Source organism: Nelumbo lutea, chromosome 6, assembly GCF_056320005.1.
Source record: "Nelumbo lutea isolate HS-2025 chromosome 6, American lotus-T2T, whole genome shotgun sequence".
In the NCBI taxonomy this organism is placed as follows: Eukaryota; Viridiplantae; Streptophyta; class Magnoliopsida; order Proteales; family Nelumbonaceae; genus Nelumbo; species Nelumbo lutea.
Window position 1 is genome coordinate 7,790,659 of NC_142689.1, and position 25,622 is coordinate 7,816,280.

General features: G+C 37.5%; 2 protein-coding genes and 1 long non-coding RNA gene across 3 annotated transcripts; 2 read left to right on the plus strand and 1 right to left on the minus strand.

Moving 5' to 3' along the window:
- Nucleotides 1-627: 627 nt before the first annotated feature.
- Nucleotides 628-1,265, minus strand: LOC148847135 (uncharacterized). The gene is made up of 2 exons (XR_016101336.1): nucleotides 1,132-1,265; nucleotides 628-1,037 (listed from the first exon to the last, which is right to left on the minus strand). It is a non-coding gene; the product is annotated as an uncharacterized LOC148847135 (long non-coding RNA).
- On the plus strand, nucleotides 927-9,468 carry SPD1 (P-loop containing nucleoside triphosphate hydrolases superfamily protein). Its single transcript, XM_088952149.1, has 9 exons — nucleotides 927-2,537; nucleotides 2,994-3,208; nucleotides 3,795-3,945; nucleotides 4,090-4,281; nucleotides 5,363-5,525; nucleotides 5,672-5,913; nucleotides 6,079-6,255; nucleotides 6,463-6,627; nucleotides 9,014-9,468. Exons 1-9 carry the CDS (start codon nucleotides 1,908-1,910, stop codon nucleotides 9,308-9,310), a joined length of 2,232 nt encoding a protein of 743 aa, XP_088808275.1. The 5' UTR covers nucleotides 927-1,907; the 3' UTR covers nucleotides 9,311-9,468.
- A 4,641-nt stretch (nucleotides 9,469-14,109) lies between these two features.
- On the plus strand, nucleotides 14,110-22,916 carry LOC148847137 (glycine-rich RNA-binding protein RZ1B-like). The gene is made up of 3 exons (XM_088949939.1): nucleotides 14,110-14,359; nucleotides 14,539-14,660; nucleotides 21,953-22,916. Exons 2-3 carry the CDS (start codon nucleotides 14,550-14,552, stop codon nucleotides 22,685-22,687), a joined length of 846 nt encoding a protein of 281 aa, XP_088806065.1. The 5' UTR covers nucleotides 14,110-14,359; nucleotides 14,539-14,549; the 3' UTR covers nucleotides 22,688-22,916.
- The last annotated feature ends 2,706 nt before the right edge of the window (nucleotides 22,917-25,622 follow it).

Here is a 25,622-nt window from a genome sequence, read left to right on the forward strand (position 1 = left end):
CAAGGCAGTTCGCCCCTAGGCAGTTTGCCACCAGGCAGTTCGCCCCCAGGCAGTTCGCCACCAAGCAGTTCGTCACCAAGCAGTTCTCCTCCAGTGAGTTCGCCACCAAGTAGCTCGTCACTAAGGCACACCACCACCGGGTCGAATAACGAGGTACTTTGCCAAAAAATTTTACATCACAAAACATTGGTACGTGGCCGAAAACGGTTAGATCAGAATTGTTATCATTGTTGCTTAGTTTTTTCAACGTCTTTGTTTTTGGGTTGTTCTAATAAGCTCGTCTCACGTTTATTTGTTGATTTCAGTCCTTATTTTGAGTTGCGTTATGTAGTTTCTATTCCAGGTCCCTCCCTATGGGACTCTATTGTAATTGTTATCTTTTTCTCTTTAATAAATTATTTTTATTTATTAAAAAAATAGGCCAACTGCTCAATTAACTCCATGTTTGGATCCTAAGAATTCATATCAGCAATGAGGTCTTCAATCCAAATGTAATTGAAAGTTAAGAATTAAAGATCCGTTTGGTTCGTAAAAATGGGGTTTAGAATCAGAATGGATCATTCCCATTTCCTCATTGGGAATGAAAATCCATTCTAGCTGATTCCGAATACTAAGCAAAGATTGTGCTTTGTTGGCCATAGAATTAATTTTTATTGACCAGAATGCCCGATTTCATAATCCCCACTATCTTTCATCTCAGAAAGAAAATCCCATATCAGAGGGAATTACTTGTTGCAGCCAAGGATATCTACTACAATATGGTAGCTTTCCCTGCTACGACTGAAACCCAGCAACTTTCGGGCCCAAAGAAAGAACCTGTGAGCAGAAATCCCTAGATTTTTACACATTTTCAACACCTGTTCAACCAAATTAGCAGAAATCTTGCTTGAGAAATGTTCAAGTGTAGATTCAAGGTCATGATGAATGCAATCACTCAATACCCGACATATCTCATTTGCATCATCTGGTAAAGCAGTTGGACCTGACCCTATTATTTGCAAGAACAATGGAAATCCATGGAACCTATTATGGAACACCTGAACAAACACATGCTGCATAGATTCAAAAAATGAACCTATTTATGGAACACCTGAATAGACACATGCTGCTGCATAGATTAAAAAAATGAACCTGTTATGGAAAACACAGATGTCGTCCGGTGAAGAATAGTTGCCAAAATGTTTGGAAAGCCACAGATGTCCGGTGAAGAAGAAAAGGAACTCTCGTGAAGAAATCGGCCAACAAGATGAAACCGACCGTCGTTTGGTGAAGAATCGTCACCGGAATATTCTGGGAAGTGGAATATTCCGAGCACTGTCTGCTTGCAACAGTTAGGGTTAGGGTTCGACTGTTTTTCTCAAAAGAGGATAGTGAGTTTTCCGAGTAAAGGTAAAATTGATATTTTGCAAATTGCTTAGGTGCGGTATGAGGATAAAAATGTAGTTTTTCTTGGTTTCCGTCTAATTCATTAAAGGACGGGAGGTTTTTGTCGGTTTTTTAGAAAGTAGAATGGAGGATTTTGCTAAAGGTAAACTAGAGAGTAGATTTTTATTATTGTCAGAAAATTGAGGGGAGGTTTTTGTATTTTACTCTTAAAATTTTAAATTGATTTTTGGCCCCACCCCACTTAATAATCCTCAGGCTAACCGTCGTATGTCAAATTATGGGTCCCACCACCCAACCGGCTATGGATCCTGAGTGCCCGGATCCAAGCTCAGTACCCGAGGCGAGGAAGATGAATGCGTGTCAAACAGTAGAAGATTCTTTAGGAGTGGCACGCAACCTACCTCTCTCCCCTACGTGTGGTCCGCAGCCCACGTGGTAACAGCACCGAGATTCAACGGTCCTCAACAGTTTGTTCTGTTGCTCTTTGTGGGCCCACCGGACGACAAATCAAAGCAGATCCCATGGAATCTTCTTCCTCATCCCCTTTCTCCTTCTCCTTCAGATTTCCCGGGTTATCAGAACGCAGCGCAGCTCAGCAACAAATAAACTCTCAAGCCTCTCTCTCTCTCTCTCTTCTGCAATTTCAATCGACGAAGATGAGAGCTTTGAATTCACGTTTCGTGCTACTCGACATCAACAGCTCATGGCACTCTGCGAACCGAATTCCAGCATCAGCCTATGCTTACCTGCAATGCTCTAGCCTCGTTTGCACCGTCTCTTCGTCATTTCGTCGAACTCGTCGATCGCGCAATAGAATTGCTTCTTCTGGATCGCCACCCTCCTCGATTCGATCTCCCGAAATTCGCAGGCCCTCTGAACGGTTTGCTGCAGGAAATGGGATCCTGTCAACGTCTTTGCCTCCGTCTTTGCCATACACTTCGAGGTCGGACGGTGATTCAGAATTAGTGTCGTTCCTGGAGTTGGTTCCTGTGAGAATGCGGAAGGATCTGTTTCGGCACGCGGAGCTTGGGGATTTGATTGAGTTAGTCATGGATTTGGGACGGAAACCTATTGCTCGGTTTCCTTCGGGCGATTGGATGATATCGGAAGAGCCGGTAAGGCTTGAAGATCTCAGGCATGCGATTTCGAAGGTAATATAGTTTGGTTTTATATACTCCTCTTTGTAATCCCGGCTTTTGTTGTGGTGGGAAATAAGGAATTTTACATTGATTGGGTAGGACTTGGGAGTTCTATAGGAAGATTGAGACCCAATTCTATTTATATCTTACTGCCTATATTCAACATAATTTATTTCACCTGAAGAATTGAAATTCAAATTGGGATGTTTCGTATGAAGGATCTGCGAAATTTTTAGACTGGTAAGAAACAATTTTCTATTGTTTCGAAGAGCTCTAGAAAGATAAAGTAAACAAATTCTTTTTAATGGAAAAGTACATAGACTGATAGATTATATATTTGCCAAGATAAGTTAGAAATCAAATTAAGCCGTTGAATGAGAATGACTGCAGCATTTTATATTGTTTTGATGCTGTAGAGCGAGATAAGGACTGGATGAATTTTTATGTAAAGTTTCCTTATCTCTCCAGGTTGGCGACTTTTCTGATGACAACCGTTCAGGTATTGATCGTTCTCTACACCGTATCAGTGCCATACGGAATCGCAAGATGCAAATAATTGGCCTCACATGTCGGGTGGGTCGGGCTATATCTGGAAGTGCAGAGATGATACGTGACTTGATTGAAGGGGGAGGTTCCATCTTGGTCATAGGACCTCCTGGCGTTGGCAAAACAACTTTGATCAGGTATTTAAGTTTCTGATGTTCTTTTTTAGTCTTTTTTTTATTTTTTTATTTAGGATAGAATGTATATCCACTGAAGTGTCTTTGATTCAGAGCTTTATATCCTGCAAGTAAATACATTCTGTTATTCCACTATGTTGTTTTGGGGACCGGATCTAGTAGGCACAACAATGTAAGAACGTTAATTCAACAGTACTGTTTTAATACAATTTCCTTCTTCCCCTTTTTTCTGCTTGTTGTTGCCGATCATTCCCACAATGTCATCCACATAAGAAGTACTGTTTTAATTCAACAGTACAATACTGGAGTCTGGAAGTGAAAAAAGACTTTCACTTTGATATTTCTAGAATGCCAGACTGCCTGTATATCTGAGGTCCCTTGCGTTTTCAAATTGGAATTCACTTTCATCTCAGCCACTTAATTTGCAGGAATATTTCAGTTTGTTCTTGCCAAGTGGAAAAATAATAAATGGAAGAATCTGAATAGGGGCAACATAGACATTCAAATTTGTTTAAACTTCATCGTGAACTAAAATGGGGTATAAATCTTACTATTTTATAATAAAAAAATTGAGAAAATTTTTCTGCAGAGAAATAGCTAGAATGTTGGCAGATGAACACATGAAACGAGTTATCATTGTTGATACATCAAATGAGATTGGAGGTGATGGAGATGTCCCCCATTCAGGAATTGGCCACGCAAGGAGGATGCAAGTTCCAAACGTTAACATGCAACACAATGTGAGACTTGAACTTGATACCTCTGCCTGTATTTTCTGAAATTTGCTCATAATGCAAGTTCCAAACATCAACTGCTTTCACTTGTGTTATATTTTGCCTAATTGCTGCCACTTGTACCTAATTGTCTATTCAATGGCCATGCAGGTTATGATTGAAGCAGTTGAAAACCACATGCCTGAAACAATTATAATTGATGAAATTGGAACAGAGCTTGAGGCATTAGCTGCCAGCACAATTGCTCAAAGGGGTGTTCAACTGGTTGGAACAGCACATGGGATGACTATCGAAAACATAATAAAGAATCCGTCTCTGCAAATCCTTGTTGGTGGCATAGAGGTGCATAACGACATCCTTACTTTCTGATCTCTTTGTATTTTGTTGGGTGGTCAATCCCACTGCCAGCAGGAATAGAATATGACAATTGATAGGAGTACAGAATTTACCAATTTCAAGGACAACCCAGTGCACAAGGCTCAATTTTATTAACTTATATAACCTGGGCTCAGAGAAATTGGTGTTAGACAATATCATTTGTGGTGTTAAACAATATTATGTGTAGAAATGTCTCTTATTTCACTGATTGCTTGACAAATTTGATACACAAATTCCATACCTTTAAGGACTTAACATGAAATGATACTTATCAATCCTATGGTTGCACACCAGTCTACTCATTCAATGAATGGATTTTTAAGGCCAACCAATAGTTTAGGGTATGCATGTTACTTAAAAGGCTTATGTCCATTCTGTCCAAAACTAAGATCTCTGGAAAAGTAGTAATGACTCATTTTCTGAGCACTGTTAAATACATCTTATTGACTATATTTTCTTTTGGAATTTCCTTAACTGAGAGTTGGATATTCTAACAAATGTCATAGAAAAAGCAGATTTATATTGTTGAATGGTGACTCACTAAATCTGATTCATTTTCCATAGGAAGCGTACATATTGCTTTTTGACAATTAATAGAGATTACATCTTGGATATAAATTGACAGTTTCTTCAATCTATATGATTGGTGTGGACTTCCATATTTCTTAATGTCATGTAACCTTGTCTGAAATGTCATCAAAAAGCAAAGAATATAACTTTCCAAGCAATACCTTTACATCTCTAATAGTGATTGGATGTGACATGAAGGTTTTTCATTTGCATCTGCAAAATATTTTTTCCTATCCTTTTTTTTTTTTTTGTATTTCCTTGTGATATTCAAAGCTAATCAGAAAAATCAACGAGGAAATTTTGAATTTAAAAAATGGTATATGAAAAAAAGTGCTTTATGGAATGCTATTACAAATTACAATCCATGTTTAAACAATTGAGTTGAGTAGTGTACCAGACTCACCAGATGAAAAATGTGAAGGTTGGTTACTTAAGAATAAATTGTTTGCACCTTCTGAATGATATATGTATGCAGAGTGTTACACTTGGTGATGATGAAGCAAGGAAAAGGAAAGTTCAGAAGACAATATTAGAGAGGAAAGGGCCTCCAGCATTTACCTGTGCTGTTGAGATGATATCGAGGACTGAATGCCGTGTCCATCATAGATTAGATGCAACAGTAGATGCTATTCTGGCAGGTAATCTGGGCTCCTGCTTTTGAATGCTTAGTTGATGTTCATTCTTTTTTCCTTTCTGTCATGTAATATTTTTCTGTAATACTCTTCTCTAAACCAGAAAGTTTTGATCAATAGTTGATTTTGATTAGAGCTTTTTTATCCAATAGGAAAATCTCCCCTTTATGAGGCCCGCCACATGGATGCCAAGGCAAAGAGTTCTGTGGAACCTACCCTGGAATTTCAAAAGCAGCTTATAGAAGGATCCAACATCACTAACACTGAAGAAAAAACTGCTGAAATAGAACATATCAAAGATGTTACTGATTATCCTGATAGAAATACCAAGAAATGGAGTAGTAATGGATCCATGAAAAAGAAGAGTTCACCAGTGTGTGTTTACACTTACAAGGTTAGCAACTTTTCAGTTAAAATAGACTTGTTTGTCTATTCTTTGATGATGACTTTTCTTTGTGATAAATCCATTTCATGAGTATAAAGATTTTATTCTTGATTTGTTTTTCCCTCAAGCCAGAGAATAATTCAATAATACAATAATGAAATGATTGTATTTCAGATCCTGGAAGCCGATCTACTGCAAGTAGCGAAAGTAATGGGGCTGGAGGACGAACTGGATGTAACTGATGATATTGGAACTGCAGATGCAATATTGGCATCAAGTTCTGAAATTAAGCAGAACCCGTGGATCCGTGGTGTAGCTAAATTCCATAAGTTACCCATATTTGTTATCAAGGTAATCTCCCACTTTTTTTCAACTAGCTATATGGTATAGTCAATTTCTATGGTACTGAAAGGTACAATACCTAAGAAAGTTTAACCAATCAGAACCCCTAGGTGAATGAATAAAATACCAGTTGATTGGTTATTTATTTGTTAGGTACCATGGTAGGACTCATAAATATATGAATTTGAGCCATTGCTTCTATGTTTGAAAGTGCAGTCCCATACCATGGCTCAAATGGTAAAGGCAGTTCGCATGATTTTGGGAATGGAATCGTTTGGTCCTGTACTGAATCGGGCACACAAAAATTCTTCAATAGACATTGAAATTGAAGATGATGCACCAAAAAGAAAGCCCTCGTTGGAGGAGATTGATGCCTTGGAGGTATAAAACTAAGTACAGTGCATCTTTTTCTAATTATTTATCTTCTGATGTGAACTTTTACGTTTTAAGCCTAAAAGAATATTAGTAGCTTTAGATAATTTAGACTTTAAGGGAAATTAGTGTACTTAGGCAGATGAATGGCTCATTGTTATGATTGTTCTAAAAAGTTCCATTCTATATTATAAAATATGTTCTGCAGCTGGTTAATGATTAGTGAATTACCGGAAAAAAGTGGTTAAATTGTATTGAATGGAAAAAAATAACTTGAAGAACTAAATAAATAGGTTTCCAAATGCAGATGAAAGAAAATGCATAGTCATTTTACTCATGATAATTTGTAGATCTGAAATTTTTCAAGGGTGTTATGCATCTAGTAACTGAGTTTGTTATTTTTTCAAGTTTATTAATCAATATTTGCCAATTTATATTCAAATTTGAGAAGAATCCCAGGATCTGTGATAACTCAACTCAGTCAACAAGACCTTATCCCATATGTATGGTATGGGTTCCACCATATCAAAGGCCATATCCCCTGTTAATTTTGAACCTGTAGGTCTTTCTTCCTGCTCAGCTCTTTTGAATTAGAGCCCTCAACTTGTGTCAGATCACTTCTCACTGGTGTAGTTAGTGGTTACTCAGTTTCCTATGGGTGCAGTATGCTTTTTCTGTTGCTTGTTAAATTTCATTGAGAGAGATGAAAGAAGGTAAAAGGTGAACCAAGGTCTGTCTAAGTCCCCAAACAAAAAAAAAGGGTCTTCCTATCCTATCTGGAAACTCATCCATCCATTTCTTCATCTCCTCTACACTCATTTTGTGGATAAAAATCCAAGATTCAAGATATTATAGGTAAACTAACCGAGTTATAGGCAGTTGCAGGAGATTATATGTATTATGTAGTAGTCAACCTATCCCAGGTGAAAAAGCAAGGATGTGATACTAAGTTTAATGTGAAAATAGAAGAAGATAAAAAGACGGATCTACATCAAATATTTTAAATATTTCCTTGCAGGCTTGCAGCTTTTAAATGATTTACCTTCATGCATGACAAAAGTGTGAGTGTATTATTAACTCAAGCTTTGGGCAGACTTCTACTCTCATTCTTCTGTTTCCATGGAATAAGGGATCAATAGATTTATAATTGCATGAAGTACCAAGTCATGAATGCTGCCTGCGTAGGGGGGAGCATGGTATTGAGTTGCCTTCCCTGTTCTAAGATACATAATGTATCTTACTAGAACTTATAAAGATTCTGAGGCAGTCATTACGCATTATAATTGCTTGATCTGTTTTCTAACGAGGAAGTAGGTCAGGTAGATGTAATTTCAAGGAGTCATATTTGCGGTAATGGATTACATTTTGCTTCTATTTTGATATTTAACTTTTAGGCCCAGTTTGGAAGGGATACAAATACAAATATGTAGAGTGCAAAGCATTATATTTTATATTATTTTGTATGTGTTTGCATTGTACATATTTGCATTTATACTCCTTCCAAACTGAGCCTTAGAGTTTCTGTTAGCAGCGCAAAGTAGGGTGAATAAGCGAACCATGCTTTCAATAATTGGGTTTATCAATTTTTAGAACTTGACAGCCTATATTTGTGTCCTAGCTGGTCATTGAGTTTGATCAAAGCCTCATGAAATTGGTATGAGGCCCCTTCATCCATAAGTAGGACAGTGATCCAATGCAATGACAATGAAGAAAATAAAAAGAAAGGTATCCTCATGAAATTAGTATGATGTCCTTTCATCAATAAGTAGGGCAGTAATCCAATGCAATGACAATGAAGCAAATAAAAAGAAGGGTAGCTAGAGAGCTTTCTAGTGACAGGAATACAATACATTCCTTATCAATTTTTCACCTAGATATTGATTATCTATACTGCTACTTGAATGGTGGTTAAGGTCCACAAAACTTTCCTTAAGATTGGTGATTGTTACAAAGTTGTTCTGAAGTAGTAACATAATATGTTAAGAATGTCATTGAAAGAGTTTTCTTTGGAGTGTTCTTGAAGTTTGTCATTTTCTAATTGCATTCTTTTCGTAAAAGTGACAAAGTAAATGGTCAAGTAATATGGTATATACGATTGTTATGCATACTGATTTTCCAAGTCATCATAAATGATTTATTTATCTACTTTTTTGCATTATCCAGCTGCATTGATGCAAAGCCTTTTATTGTCCTTATCTCCTATCTTTTATTAAACTTTGATTTTGCCATTCTGCATATCAGAATATGCAGTGTATGCAACTTTTATTCTTCATTTTAGATCTTCTTGCTCTGATCTTTCAAGGAATTGGTTCTCTTTTAAGCAGTACTATTATATCCATTTCAGCTGCTAAAACACAAACTGTATGAGCTTCTCATGTTTATTTCATCCTAACAGGAGGTTCGACTTGCAATTGAGTACATTGTGATTCCCGGTGGAGAACCTGTTGAACTTCTCCCAAGACGATCTGACATAATAGCTCGACAGCTAGAGCTTGTGGAGAGCTATCAGCTAGCTGCTGAGCAGTCAGGTACAGAGTTGAACCCCAGGTTGCAGATTCTCCCACAGAGGCTAATCAAGAAAACTAGTGCTGCTAAACACTATAGATCTGGCCAGAGGGAACCAGGATGTGGATCCATAAGTGGTGGTGGTGGAGGTACTACTGTTTCTCGATTACCCCTTCTGCCCGAATAGTCAAGCTGTAGCATCCAGTGCAATGTACATTGGTTGATACATGTATCATTTCATGTACAGTCATAAATTATTGAATACCAAAAAAAATGTAAATTGTTGATCATATCATGTAAACTTGTAAAGCATCAATGCAATCTAAATTCAATTCTTAAGTGCCACTATAGTACTTCAACTTTCAAAAAGTGCCACTTTAGTCTTACCTCCTCTCTCTCCGATCATCTCCTGTAAAACGGGAAGGATAAGAAGTAGATAATGATAATGGCAGCTGATGAAGGAACATTTGGCCCGACTTCTTGACCACCCAACACGTGGCAGAAGCAACAGTTCGGTATGGCAGTACGCTCAAGGCACGAGCTCCGAGAGGAGGAACCAATGGTCCGAACTCCCCAAAAAGAGCCCAAACTCTCTCTTTGACCCCGAGCCTTACGAGGAACACGAAGGGCAACCACCTGAACTGGCCCACCCCAGGGCAGTTCAGGCCACACCTCTACCCAAACTCAAGACTTCACCTCGCACACCACTCCAGCACTTCGTCTCCAGGCCGCCGAACTGAACAACCATACCTGACACCAAAGGAGTCCGTATCCTGAGGCGGCGCACCTGACTGACTTAGGATCTGACGCTTGACAGCCGCATTTCAACAGCCACCTGCCACCGCCACTTCCAGTCACAGACACGAATCCGACAAAGAGAGTAGTGGCGATTGCCTGCCCCAGCAGAGGTGATGGCACCCGAACTGGCAGAAGTGCAGAAGTAATGATACCCAACCTGACAGGAGCTTGGGAGTGAGTGCGCGAAGTGGTTATAAAAGACTCTTCCCCCCAGAAGGAGGTAGGTGATAACTTTGCGCCATCCGGTTTTTTTATCTTGCCTTTGCGAAGATACTAACTTGAACTGCGAAGATACATTTTGAAACATATTGCCAAAACAGTGAGCGGGTCATAAAACAATATTTTTTTTTACCAAATTGACCCTTCTTTTCATCTATTTTAAGTTACCGTACATCACCTTGCAGCTGCAATAGCAGCCGCATCGGGGCTTTGTTCATCTCCCTTCGTTTTTCATTAAGTTGTTTATTCAGTGGAGTGAATTTAACCGGATAAGTGTTTCTTAGAAAAGACTTATTCAGGTAAGTGTATTTATTTATGTTTTTTTATTTTTTATGTAAATCAGGCTAATCATTTTAGCTATAAAAATCTATTATTAAAAGGTTCATTTTTTTCCTATATTTACAATTTTGAATTTTTTATCTAAATAGAAAAATTATTTACCCAAAATGAATATCACTTATCCCTAATCCCCACTCGGTAAATAGGTACGAGGATTCTGATTCATTGATCAATGGGAAGAACCACACTCACATTGATTCCCCTCTTAAAATCAAAAAATAAAAGAATAAAAGAATAAAAGAAACGCTCCCCAAATGGCATCCACCATGTCCACAGAGAGGTTGAGAAGTCTGAACCATTTGAGAATGGTGCCACGAAGGAAGGATACGAATTCCTTCTTCCTTTCATTTCTTTCAAGTATTATCTTTCTCCGTTTGAAGTTGTTTATCCATGTTTCCCTTTGGTATTTGTCGTTAACCTCAAAGTATTCGGTTGAGCTCTCTCGGATGCCTAAAGAGAGTCAGAGTGACCATGGAATGAGCATTGGTTTGGGTTGCCTTAGCGTTTCTCATGCTGGTTTCTGTTGGGATTGTTCATCCCTCGACTATGGAATGGGCATTGGTTCTGACGACAGCGGTGGTTTTAACGAGGTCAAAAGGGAGAATGGCAGTAGGAGGCGACGGGAGTGATCAAGTTACGGGGGAGAGAAAAAAAAAATTCTATCGACGCTACGAATCTGGGTTGCAGCGGCAGGCGGAAATGAGAAAGGTGGAGAACAGGGAGGTGTTGATGATGAATGGGCGACTGTGCTATTGCAGGGATAGAGGAAAAGGTGGGGATTAAAGAAAAATCACAGGGTTAGAGAGGAGAACTAATGGGGTCGGTTTCTAGCGTCGTCGTTGATTCGAATTGCAGCGGCGACCGAGAGATAGAGTAGGGCGATGAGGGGATCAGTTCGGATGATGCAAGGAGAGAGATAAAGAGAGAGAGGATAGAGATCGGTGGTGGCTAAGTTCGGACTTTCCGCTGCAATTCGTTGCAGCAATAGTAATAGACCGAACCACTAATGTTGGCTCGAGTTATAGCAGCGGGCGGAGATAGGGGAAGGTGGAGGAGAGAGAGAGGGAAAACGGAGGGAGAGGGGAAGAGAGAAGTCAGATAGAGAGTGAGAAAAAGAGGGAGTAGGAGAAGAGATCGAAGGAAGATTTATCTACCGAGTTCTGTATCTGAGTGTCCGGAGGAGGAGGAAGATGATGAACAGTAATTTCTCCATCTAGCAGTTTTATAAAAGGGATAATTTTGTCAAAGAAAATTACTTTCTTGTCCCGCTCACTGTTTTCGTAATATATTTTGAAGAATATCCGAATTTGCAAATTCATAAAGCTTTATTAATTCGGATTCTTTTTGTCAAAATTGATAAAATGGATTTGGTGCATTGTACATTATACATTGGGGATATTTGATAATGTTGAGAATATTTTGATACATTTTGCTTTAACATTTGTTTGAAAGAAAAGCAGTAAGCTTACTTTAAAAAGAATAACGGTAAAGAAATCTACACCATTGAACCATCAACAAGCAAATTAGACAGGGAAAACAGAGGAATTCACATGGGGTTATAAATGGTATCAGATTATCTAAACTTGAGATCAAATGCTTTATCTTTCTTTTGTTTTCTTTTTTTTTTTTTCTTTTTTTGTTTGAAGCCCATAGGCTCAACCCATTCAACTCAAAAAAAAAAAAAAAGCAAACGTTATACATCTATGTGCCATTAAGGCCATATTTGGTTTATTGCTTTATGCTTTTTTTTTTTTCAATTCTTGCTCATTTTAGACAATAATAGGTGAGAATGAATAAAATTAGAGTGTTTGATTACAAAATTCTTGCCATGGGTCTCATTCTTTTGAGAATGAAAAATCAGTACATAGCATAAAAGTTAGGGTAGCCTCTAGCATGAAAAATAATCATGTCCCATCTTGCTTATTTTTATTATTTAAAGAAACCTTATGCCAATGGTCATAAACTGCTGGCCATCTACCGATAAACATCTATATTGACAACTTTGAAGACCTAGGCCAGCGATTTATGACTATTAACACATTCTTTTAAGAATGGAAATGAGCAACATAAGGCACTTGCTAGTAGGGGTGGCAACGAGCCAAGTTTTTCACGAGTTGCTCAAGCTCAGCTCGGTTTCAATTGAGCTCGAGCCCAATTCACTGCCTCGATTATTAAACGAGCTAAGCTCGAGCCTATTAGAGTTCAACTCGATTATTATATACATATATATTTGTTATTTAATATATATAATATTAATTATTATAATTCTTAATTTTTAAATATCAAATAAAAACTATTTTTATATATAATTTTTTATTTTTATAAAACTCAAAATCAAGCTCGAGTTCAAGGTTCTAGCTCAAACTGAGCTCGAGCCTGGTACTATTCAGCTCGGCTTGGCTCGAATCCACCCCTACTTGCTAGTTCGAAAATAGTTCATTTTTTAAGAAAAAAGTGTTTAATTCATAGCAATTTTTTTTTTACCCATTATTGTCCATTTTAAATTTCATCTTGGATAAAAATGAAAAAGAATGAGAATTGAATCAAACATGACCTAACTTGCAACTACTTGGTGTATAACAAATCACACAATTGTTGCATGAGGAAATAGGCCTCCTACAATCTACAATCATTGGCGAGATCCATCAAAGTGTTCAAAAATATAGCCTCAGCCATTTCAGCAAGTCCCAATTCTAAGTGTGGTAGTGCCAAATCTAAGACCATTTTTAAATCCTCTAAGAAAGCTATAGCCTCAGCCATTTAAGCAGATCTTGGATCCAAAGGAACAACATGAACAAAAAGGAATTCCCCTTTCTCAAATTGGGAAGAGTGCAAATACAAATGTGTTCAATGCAAATATTGTATTTGCACAGAAGGCTTTGTTTGGAAGCGATGTAAAACCTCATTGGTGTAAAAGTACATTGATGAGGTTTTACATCGAACCGTAAAAAATGATTGTTAATTTTAAAAACGTGAATTCAAAAAGCATGGAGTTTTAAATTGATTTTATCGATGTAAAACCTTACATATGATGAGGTTTTACATTGATTTACAATGTAAAACTCCACTCTATCCAAACACTAACAAATCTAAACCAGAGTGAAGTTTTACACTAATTTTGATTTACACTCCTTCAAATGCCGACAAAACTTGACCAACATAAATATTTACATCGATCTTGATTTACTTCGCTTTCAAACATAGCCAAAGACTTGGTTTGGAAGAAGTACAAATGCAAATATATAGGGTGCAAAATCTTAAATTTTCTATTATTTTGTATGTATTTATAATGTACATATTTGTATTTGCACTTCTTCTAAATTGATCCAAAGTGTGAGTTTAGAAATATGGGGTGCTGATGTGTTATTGTTGGAAATTTAGTATCGGGTGCTAATGTGTTATTGTTGGAAATTCAGTGGGTATTTAGTTATTTACAAATCACCTCGCTTCTTTACTCTTTTTATATCCTCTGCCCCTCACCTTTCCTCCTAGTCCTCGTTTCGTTTTTATTTTTGGATAAAATTTCTTAAACTATCCTTATAATTCTCTCATTTCTTTACTAAAAACCCATGGGTATTTTGGAAAATTAGGAAATTTCGATAAATATAACAGTTACGCAACGTTACATGCGAACGGTTTACGACGGAGCATTAACGATAAAGGAGCTTTTAGCAATTGTTAAGCGTGGTGCAAGAAAGTAGTTAAATATAATTAGTCAATTAGATAAAATGAAAAAAAGCAAAAAAAGGCGAGAACGAGCGCGTCACCCATTTTCTAGGGTTTCGCTTCTACATCAATTTGAGTCACGGTGAAGCAAAGAGGACGAACCACTCGAAGCAAGCACTCTTGTTACATTACATCAGAGAAAAGGGGTGAAACTGTAAGCAGTCTCTCCTTTCCTCTCCTCTTCTCCTTCTCTTTCTTAGTTAGTTTCTGCGAACATTCGGATCGCAAAATATGTTTTTTCTTTTTGTTTTCTTTGAAATTAATGTCATTAAATCGAAACTTGATGGATTAAACGGGTTTTAGGGTTTTGTTTCGTTCTTTGATTGTTTCCAGGGTTCCGGAAGATGGCTGGAAAGGAAGAAATGCGTATTTTTGTTGGAGGTCTGTCATGGGACACTACAGAGCGGCAACTCGAAGATGCATTCAGCCGTTACGGGAAGATTGTCGAGTCTCAGGTAAGGATTTCGTCATTAGTATTTAGTACATAGTACTACGACATTTTTTTTGTTGCAATTGTTTTCTATTGTGTAATACTCTGAACGCTTCGGTCAAGAATTAAGACCTGAACACCAAAGTTTTCGAATTCTATGGTTCATTTTAAGGAGGCCAAATCTGGAATTTTTCCAATCTACGTGGCTTTTTAAATTCGATGATTCTTTGCTCCTACTCCAAGCACATTTCAAGTATCTATTAATGTTAAGATTGTAATTGCTTCATTTGACTATCCTAAAGCCTTTACATAATATTAGTGTCAAGTATCTGATTCATTGTTTTGCTCCTCCATCTGTCTTACATTACATAAGTTTGTTTTTTTAGCTCTTAATTTTTGTTCTTATGTACCTTTCCTATTTTGCTTTCATCCCCCAATGTATTAATTGTCTTTCTTGTGTTTTGTTGTCTTTATGGAATGGTGGTTTGATCTCTTGAAACGCCTTAGATGGGTCCTATGAGAGATTGCTGGTCAATTGGATTGCATTGGGTTGGGATGCTTGATGGCCTTTGTTTGATTACATTTTATTCAGATGTTTCTGTTTTGAGATTATCAAGCTGGGAAGTATCTGCATAAAGAGAGGCATCTAGATATCTATTATTTTGCATTGAGTTCACTGATATAACTCTGGTTGGATTCCCAGTCATCTGCTACAGTTGCAATTTGTTGGAAAGGAGTCTTATTTGTGCAAGGAACATTGGTCTGCAATCATGAAGAAACCCTATAGCAGGCTCTTGATGTGCGATTCAATGCTACAGATCAATATTGACTAGTCATCTGGTCATAATAATGTAACAAACATTGGGAAGAATCTTTTTACTGTGAAAATGGATGGACCCTCTGGACTCCACAAAGAAGGAAATGAAATGTAACTGGTTGGCACTGTTTCATTCATGTCCATGGCATAAAAGCCATTTATTTGAAGAAGTTTGCTCATTTCAGCCTGTTAAAACAAATCTCACATTTTGTTTTATGCAAGCTGCTAGGTTGATCTGGACCATGAAAGTGAGAGGTTTGCTTAATTTGAAATGAACAAAATTCTTCAATTGGATTTGGATGATTTCAGCCTATGTTGTCATTCTGTGCATGCGCATCAGTGCATGTCAAATAATGAACAATTGTATTCTTCTTTTCTCATGGAACTTGAGGAGGTCCGTTACAGTGCTTTTGAAATGGCATGCCATCTTTCACTATGTGTGGAATCTTCCAAAAGACTGTTACTTCATTATGACTCGTTGATTTTTACATTGAAATGCAGAAGAGGTCATGTGCCTGATTCCTTGTTAGCCTGCTAAGGGAGCATGAGTGTGAAAGTCCCTGCTGATGTTTGTTGTGTATGAGATATCAGCTGGTGTTGATCGACTTCACAACTTCAGATACATCATGCACCAGGATGCAAGTACTTGCAAGAGAGTGCTCATTTTTTTCAGATTCTCAGTTGCAACAAATGTTATGCAATACCTTTCTGCAATTAGGCACCTTTAGAAACTCCATCTGCTAATTGATCCCCGTGATAGACCCATCAGTCAGTGCTCTTCAGTTCCCACACAAGAAGTTTGGTTTGATACTTGTTTTCTACTAGTTCGAACTTCTCTAGGGAGTTGATTCAACTTGAGGATTGTGTTGCTGAATGTTTCTGGTTAATTTGATCCGGAAGTGATTTCTTTTTTCTGCCAGAATTATTTTGTGGTTACAACAATTTGAGCTCTTTTTGTTTTTCCTTAGCTATATGAGCGTGATACAGTAATTTTGGACCATTTATATGAGACTTTTGATTTTTTGGTACAGTTTATTTAGTGTTGCATCACATTATTGGAAAATTTCCAGTTTCAATTGTCAACAATTCCAGTTCAGAGTGTGAGTTCTATCCCTTGAGTTTACCTAGTTCTGAGTCTGATGGAAGATACTGCATCAAGTAACCTTTTCGTAATATAAATTGGGATTGTAGTAGAGATTTTATCAATCAAGGTAATTATCCCATAGAGCTTTTATAGCAAGTGGCAGATGACAGATTTTGCACTTGTTGCTTAGGTGTTGTGAAAGATTCATCTGGCGGATGCTTCACAGGTTAGACAAGACCTAAAAATCAGAACTTTGTAGAGGAACTGAGGAAGTGCATTTTCCGATCTCCATTTCAGATAGTTAATCTGTTTATTTGTGTACCATGTGAGTGTTTTCTGTTGTTGGATTCTTGAATCACCTGCCTTCAAGACACTGAAGAATTCTCCAAAGTATCCCTGACATCCAATTTGGATGGTTTGCTAGTGAGTAGTGGCACTGCTTGATGATTTATTTACTGTAAGTTGGGATTGAAATTTTAAGTGGAGTTTGTTTATGCTTCAATTCATCTTAGTGGATACATATTTGCGGTGTAGAGTGGTTGTGATTATCAAGAGGAAGATGGCACTTTGATTATCCACCAGTATTGTACTTGTCAGAAACTATGTTGAGTGTTGGTAATCATTTACGGCACTTCTAGCTGATTCTCATGGAAAACAAATGGAAACAGGAGTAGGCAACACTGGCTTGCGGGCATGTTGATTCAGCAAGTAATCCAGACTGAAAAAGCATCTGATTATAAAAATTGTTGAAGCCAGTTATCTTGGATGATGTATCAGTTAGGTGTAAATTATTGTAAAAACTAGTGTCCATGTTACCTCCTGCTTTACTTCTAGAAACATAACTACATCCCGTTGATTTTTGTTTTGAGATTAGATCAAGTGGCTTTATTTTTGAGATATGTTGGAGAGATCAGTTGTTTTTGAAGCTTTGGTGCTATCTGATTGTTTGTAGTGTATTGGACTCTGTACGTTTGGATACAGTGGAATTTGAGATCAGTGTTCATGTCTCAAGTCAGATGGAAGAGAAGTGCAGTTTGTGCATTGTTCTGTTTTCACTTTTCAGTAAGAAAACTCTCGTCAATGTTGAACAGGTTCTTGTGCATTTAGTTTTACCCATTATTCCCTTTCGAAGAACTTTTGACTTTACTTCATTAAAAGCTGTAGTTATTTTATGCCTGTCTGTCTTTAGTATTGGTTCTTTATGTTTAATTAGGCATAAATGACCAACTTTTTCTGTTGCTGTGCATATACTAAATGGTAACTTATTATTTAATTAATTTTTTGATCAATAACAGAAGTTGTTATTTCATTTATTTTAATCAATATAGGGCTCATTTGTCACGTCCTTTTGGGAAGACATTGTGGTAGCTCCGACATGCAAAAGACGCATTGAGCTTTTGCATGAAGATCTGAGCAGCCCGGAGCACGTTTGGCAGACGCGCGTCTTTCCACGCGAGAAGCTTCATTTTGGAGCTTCCTGAAATCAGCCCAAAATGGGCTTCTCGTGTCTTTTCTGCGTTCTGTCTTTTGGCGGCTAGATCTTCCACGTGCCAAACAGAAATAGACCGGAAATCGATCTTCGTGGCTTGTAAACAGCCGGAAGACTGCGTTAAAAGACACGCCAAATGGGCCCACAATATTTGGTATTAGCTTCTCTTTACAGGCCTAATTCTTGTTTGTCTTCTACTTAATATTATCTTGGTGGGTGCATTCTCTTGGAAACCAAACCTCGATTTTTTTTGGGGGAACCTCCCACATTTGACATCATCTAGTTTCATTAAGAAATCTTCCTTCTGATTTTATATTCTCCATACCATATGTCATTCTATGCTTGATGTTTTGGTGATTGATGTTTCCAAATACCCTATAACCATTATCAAACCTGTTCTTGTGCTAAACAGATGCCATGTCTTTCCGGTGCTGCATGGACTGTAAAATCTTAGTGCTTGAGTCATGGTTGGTTCAGTAGCTCTGCCTCTTAAGATTCTTCTCTACTTTGTCTTCAACTGTCATATGAAGACCAAGAGGGATGGAAAAGAAAAAGGAAAGCAGGTAGAGTAGAGGTTGTGTTGCATGGACACTTAAGTTCAGAATAGCTTGACATTCTCAATTTTCTGAGTAATTCTGTGTTCAACAGTCTGTCCATTTTTTATCTTTGTAAATATAGGCAGGAGGATGTCTTTTTGTCTACTTTTCTCTATCATGCCTGAAGAATTGAATGATGAACGCCCCATTCAAAAGCTTCTTGGCTATTTCCCTTTTGGTAGTCTGAGTTTTCTCCAGATTTTTGGGCTGTGGTATTGGGAAAATTACCTGGGCATCAATTTGACCAAATGTTAGATGTGCGGTTATATTTTTTCTAAAGGTTGTGGTCCATCACTTACAATTAGATTATGAAATTCTTTGTAGGAATTCACGTATCTAATAGTCACGTGTCAAGATTCCTATAAGGAAGTTGTAAAACCTTTTCATCAAGCTATAGTGTCTCAGCCAAGGGACAACTAAGGCATCAAATATTTAACAACCTGATCATCATTACATGGGAGTTGCTATAATGGTTTTAGTGGAGCATTCTTTTATCCCTTTCCTCTGTTCATCTTGGGTGAAACCACTTTTTCTCTTTATGAGCTGTAATTATCTTTTCTGCTGCTTGTCAAATTTTCCACGTTGCTAAGCAACATAAAAGCCAATCAAGTTTAGACTCAATGATGCCTATCCTAACATGGGCTTGGTGAGGCATCCATCCAGTACAATCTCTTTTGGCAAGGTGCCACCAACAGTAGGGGTGTCAATTGGACTGGACTTGGTCCAATCCGATCCAGTCCAATGTTAGTCCATTATAAATGGACCAAGTCCAATCCAATCCAATGAATATTTTGGACCATTTTGGACCGGTTCAATTCAATGTCTGGACCGTCCAATCTGTTTAAATTCGTTTTGATTTAAATTGGTTTCAACCCAAACCTGGTCCATTGACACCTGTATTCTTATCTTATATCAATGGACCAGATATTGCCTTAATCCAACCCAATCCAATATACATTTATTAGACGGATCAGGTCCAATCCAATATGTCTTGTTGGTCCATCCAATCCGTCCAAATTGGTTTTGGACTGGACGGGTCACGGGGTCCAATCCAAAACTGGTTCATTGACACCCTTAACCAACAGGCCATCCTGATAAGTGACAACTAGGAATAACTACTGTTATCCCATGACTGCCATTGTAATTTGATATCTATGCTATAAACAGTGTAAAATCCTTTCTTTTAGTCAATTGAGGTCCAGACCAACTAAGTCACTAATTAGTCAGTCAACACTCATGATATGGTCATCTAGGATGACTAAGCATTGACTAAGTTGACTATTCAATTGTCAACCACAAAGTTATTTAAAGCTTTATTTGTTTGTTTGTATCTCTTACTTCTTGAAATGTTATAGAATATGTTAATAATTTGTTGTATTAATAATGTTTCTTTAAATATTCATAATGGAACATGATTGGCTGATGGTATAATAGAAAAAAGCCATGAAATTAAAGAAAACATAGAGGAGTTTTTGTAAATTTTCTTCCAATAAGTGGTATGCTGGTATGAAGCTGCCACAAGGAAGGCACAATATGTTGTTGAGATTGCAGTCCTTTGGAGCTGTAATTCCCTATCCTAGACCATGCATCATAACTTTTATGTTTGTAAAACAAAGACAATAAAATAGATGCTCATATCATTTTTATATTGCATTCTTATAGTCTATAATTCTATATTAGCATATTTTTGAGATGCCATCAGTATGTTAAATATAGAATTATCTTTTTTTTATTGACCATGCACTGACTAGTTTATCGCATCAACTAGAGAGACCAAAATGATCTTTATTGATAACACTTTGCCCCCTTTATTCTAGTGATTCAGCATTTCTTTAAGCTTTTTTCCTTCTTGTTCAGAGTATATTAAAATTGAAAGTCCCTGCAATCAATTGATGATAAATTAGAAAAGGTGACCATACTCTTATTAACAATTTAACATTATATAGGATATGACCTGAAAGAGAGTTGATTTATTAGTATTGTAGGTTACATCCCCTTGATGGTGGCTTAACCTGTAATTCATAAGCTTATAACCATTTCTGCCAGATTCTCACAATACATGATCTCTATTTTTGTTAATGATTGACTTGTGTAGTTTCTTGCATTAGGTCTTATTTTATATAATTATTTGGTTCTGATTTATGAATTTACAAGGATTGTAACATCCTTGCTCCATTAGATTGAAAGGCTAAGGCTTTGCACAACTAAATTTTGTTGTGGGCTTTGGTTGGCCTGGTACCACAACCATCTATATTATGAAAGTGGGAATTCAGTTAGTTTCGATGTGACTGAATTGGTAAGTGCCAGTATTGCATGTTTTACATGTAAATTATATGCTTTATTTTTTGGTTAAAATTATAACATACCCATCATATGTTTTAGTATTACTATCTGCCCTTTACAGCCTTGGCTGATATTTTGTATTTTTATATGTTAAATCTACATTCTCTATGAGAAAAATAAAAGGTTGCATCTGGAAATTAATTTACTGCAATTTGATGGATGATGAATAGGAAAAAAGGCGATTATGGTCAATTGGTTAGACTTGTGTGATTTGTAGGTTATATTACGTTCCCTTGAGGGATGCCTTAACCTGTAATCTAATAGGCCTATTTGCCACAGAAGAAAACAAGGAAATATGATTTACTTTTCCTGTAAATGCATGTGTCTGTCATTTGAGGGTTTATTTGTTTCCCTTTTCTTTTCTTCTCTTTGTTCTTTCTTTCAAATTCAAACCTGAACTCTTTGGTTTTGACATGTTCTCTTTTAGTTACCAATCCATTTAGCTCACACAGATTTCAATACTCGTTAATGGTATTTCTCTTTATAGGAGGATGGTAGCATCATTCATGCCTTTCATGGAATGGCTACCATTTTGCTCAGCTTAATTTTGTTGAGAACTTTGACTGACCTGCTACTACAGTCATCCATTTATTATAATAAGAAATCAGATATTTTGGTGCAATTGATTTGAACCTCAAGTGGATGCCAGTGCTGTATGTGTTTTAGATACAAACTTCATATTTTTGGGTTACAAATTAAAATGTCCATTCATTTATTTTAGTATTATTATTGGTAATGCCATTGTAACAGCATTGGACAATATTATGCATGTTCTTGTGTAAAATTTGGGGTCTTCTCAATGGAAAAGCCAGGTGATTGCACATGAAATTTAGTTTGGGATCTCTTGAATTGAATGAGTTGCTCGTTTGTTAGTTTGAAATTTATGAAAATTATCATTGAAGTTAACATAAATAAACAAATATCATTATTGTTAATTGCGTTTATACTGTCACTTGGTATCAGTTCTTTAGTTTGTTGTGTTGTGTAGATCATGTTGGATAGAGATACAGGCCGCCCTCGTGGATTTGGTTTTGTGACATTTGCAGATCGACGGGGAATGGAAGACGCTATTAGAGAGATGCATGGCCGGGAACTAGCTGGCAGAATTATCTCGGTGAACAAGGCTCAGCCCAAGATGGGGGGAGATGATCCAGGGTATGGTTATGGTGGAGGTTACTCATCGGGTGGAAGAGGCAGCTATGGGGGAGGAGATAGGTCTGCAGGACGATCTGACTGTTTTAAGTGTGGGCGGCCAGGACATTGGGCTCGAGAATGCCCTTCAGCAGGTGGTGGTGATGGTGGACGGTTCTCTTCACATTCTAGGTTCAGTGGTGGTGGTGGCCGAGGGGATCGCTTTGGAGGAGACCGTTACAATGATCGCCACATGGATGATCGTTATGATGGCAGACGCTATGGTGACAGGGACCGTGTTGACAGCAGAGACACAAGATATGGGGGCCGTGATCGTTATGCCAATGACCGCTATCCCCCCAGTGGGGATCGCTTTGTAGGTGATCGATATGGGGGTTCAGACAGGTATCCACAGAATGGTTATGGAAAAGACAGAAACTATGATAGGGATGGTGGCCCAAGAGGTGGTGGTGGTGACCGGTATGGAAGTGGTGGTCCAGCTCGTTATGAAGGAGGAAGTTACAGGGACAGGCCAGGCCCATACGATCGTCCCAGCAGGGGAGGGCGTCCATCTTCCTATGAACGATATTAAGGGGTGGTTGTTTTGAAGACAGTTTTAGGTATTTGTATTTACATAGGTTACTCAGTTTCCAACACTTGTTTCAGATGAATGCAGTTTACGGATGCATAACATATTTCCTCTAGATAGATTGATGAATACTGTGGAAGTACGCTTTGCTTGTCTAGTTTGTTGATGATTAATGGGGCTCTCTGTAAAGGAAAATATCAAATCACCTGAATGTTCTTGGTTCTTGCTGTAATGATTGTCCTTGTCTACAATGGACACCAAGGTCACCAAAATGTTCTTATTTTACTGTTCTCAGTTCTCACAACTTTGGATCTTTGTAAGCGGGATGTGATGCATACACACTCTGTTGATTGCATAACATGCTGGCAGTACCATCTGCACCATGCTGAATTGCTGAAAGCTAGTTAGTGCATATGGGCATGAATTCTAAGACATGCTTCAGAGAGGTAACTGGAAATGGAATGTTCCAGGTTTTCAAATGGCTTTTTACACTAGGGGGGAAATATTTGTTAAGACTTGCTTTTGAAAACGTCGTCAACTCGTGACTCGTCATCACTTGCTACCAGGGCGAGATCGGAAAATGGGTTAGTTTGTAATTTCGCAAGAAGGTAGTATAACATTGAAAGCAAGATCTTTGGGTTTGTCATCTAACAAAGTAAAATCTAAGTGGGAAAATAGTCTGAAATCTGAATACAGTGCCACGGAAAATCTAAATGTTACGTCCAGACTAACAGCTGTAGATCAGCTGATGATGGATGTTTTCTTCCTGATGTAGCATTCTTTGATTATTGGAATTTACAACAGACTAAGCAGTTCACAGTGGAGGAGAAATTATGATTAAAGCATATACTCAGGGTGGTATAGATCGGATGTGGATTTAAACAACCCCCCCCTCCCCATCTGATTCAATTAAGATCGGAGTCTGATTAATTCTTTTTTTGGAAATTTGTGGTTTGATCCCCATAAATTTTTATTGGTTTTATTTTTTCAATCCTCTACCTATGCTATATTACCCCTCTTGTATTGATATATCCCCTTCGGATCCGATCAGACTTTGGATCAGATTTAGACGTGTATGTGCATTTATGGAAATAAATTTTGATGCGAGTGAATTTGATTCGAATCCGACGACTTGATTACAGCCCTACAGTGGATGGTCCATATCCCTCCAGACTCCAGTTCAACTTTTTTATTGAAGATTTTTTTTTGGCGGTCTTGTCCAAAAGAAACAAGGCATCTTGATGAACTCTTCTGTTCCAGAGCAGCAAAATCCACGAACTTTTTTGAGCTAAAACCTTTGAATTGGAGCCTTTTTGTCTCAAGGAATGGTAGGACAGAATGAGACTTTCTAGCTGAGTATCTATAAATAAATCCGGATTTACTCCTTACAAAGCTCTCCTCAACAAACCTTGCAGCAGTTTGTCGTGCACTGATAATATCTCCTGGGGAAAGTGTTCCCAATGCATGGCTGCCATGGGCTGTGAGGAGCAAATCCCTTTAAATTCACCAACTGTCTAGTCTGGATACACACTCAACATTCTAATGTGGAAACTAAGGGCAAACCTTGCTTCCATTACAATATTGTCTTCTAATCTCCGTAATAATTATTCTGGAAAGGATGGTCAAAGGTGACTCTTTTCTTCTCTTATCTGCCTTGGTATAACGGTAAAATCTTGGGCTGGAAAGACTGAACATGTAGGCTCTAGTTTAAGGGCGGCTACTACGTCAAAAAAAGAAAAACACCGAAGGTTAGGATCACCAGTCTACCCCTCCGAAGACCACAGATAGCTGTAACCAACATTGAGTAATGGCCTTTTTATTTGATGAGGACATGGATTTTTCTAATACCAGAGTAAGATTGAACAAAATGAAAGTTAAATCAAAGAAGTGTTTTCCACAAAGTGATGAAAGGTGATGATGTGAACAACCAACCACAGCAAGCGGGATTTTCTGAAATGTAATCATTAAGCCTCAAGTATTTAGAAATTTCAAGGAAATTACCCTTTTGTTTTTTAAAGTATTTTCTTATTTGAAGATCGTTAAATTTTATAAGTTAGGCAGGTTTTGGTTCACTTGATAGCGATGAGGTTGTTAATTAATTTGAATTAACTTGCAACAAATTAGGTAGAGTTTTATTTTATTTGGGTTTAACTGTGATCTAGCTGTTCTGGATAGGAACTGGAACCCTATGGTAGTTGAACTATTTTCTTGAGCAAAGAGAATGTTAAAGTTTAGTGATATAGTGATGAGAATTGAGATCCTTAATTAATAACCTTAGGTTGTGTTTGATACTATTGCCGTTTATACCTGATACGTTTGGGGTTTAGCAATACAAATTTTTTGAGAAATTGTCTTATCACATCACATAAGATAACTACTTCCACTAAAAACACATGCGTGGGATTGATTTTTGACACTTATAGTTGAAATTTCAAAATGACGTTTCATGAAGAAGCAGCAACGGTTCCAAATGTTATTTAAAATTCCATAAAGGAATTAGGTTGGGGTAATAAGAAAATGATCCAAAAACTGACTATAACAAGAATTATGGCACAACAAAGTTACTACCCAATAAAATAAAATAACAACCAGAACTTATCTCCTTCAAATGGAACAAGTCTTTAAGGGTGATGAAGATGATGATCCAATCCCCAACATAAATGTGATAGTTCTAGTTTTCTACTTCCTTTATCTAGAAAAAGGCGTGAGAATCCTCTTTTTGGACATTTAGATGGATAAATAGAATTGACTTTGGGTTAAGGGTGATGACTTGCTTCTTTTCTTCCTTCCCAATTCCCATTTTGCTTTAAGAAACAAGGGTCTGATGTGAACCATAAACAGCCACTACCTTTTGTGATGCAGACGATATCGTGTGATAAGAGTGAAAGCTTTTAGGAATATTATAATAGTAGCTTTAACAAAAAAGAACAAGAAGAAA

Coding starts and splice junctions, on each gene's coding strand:
- SPD1 (XM_088952149.1), top strand. CDS start 1,908: ATGGAATCTTCTTCCTCATCCCCTTTCTCCTTCTCCTTCAGATTTCCC. Junction 5,526..5,671: donor AGTAGATGCTATTCTGGCAG/GTAATCTGGGCT, acceptor TTTATCCAATAG/GAAAATCTCCCCTTTATGAG. Junction 5,914..6,078: donor TGTGTGTTTACACTTACAAG/GTTAGCAACTTT, acceptor ATTGTATTTCAG/ATCCTGGAAGCCGATCTACT.
- LOC148847137 (XM_088949939.1), top strand. CDS start 14,550: ATGGCTGGAAAGGAAGAAATGCGTATTTTTGTTGGAGGTCTGTCATGG. Junction 14,661..21,952: donor GGAAGATTGTCGAGTCTCAG/GTAAGGATTTCG, acceptor TGTGTTGTGTAG/ATCATGTTGGATAGAGATAC.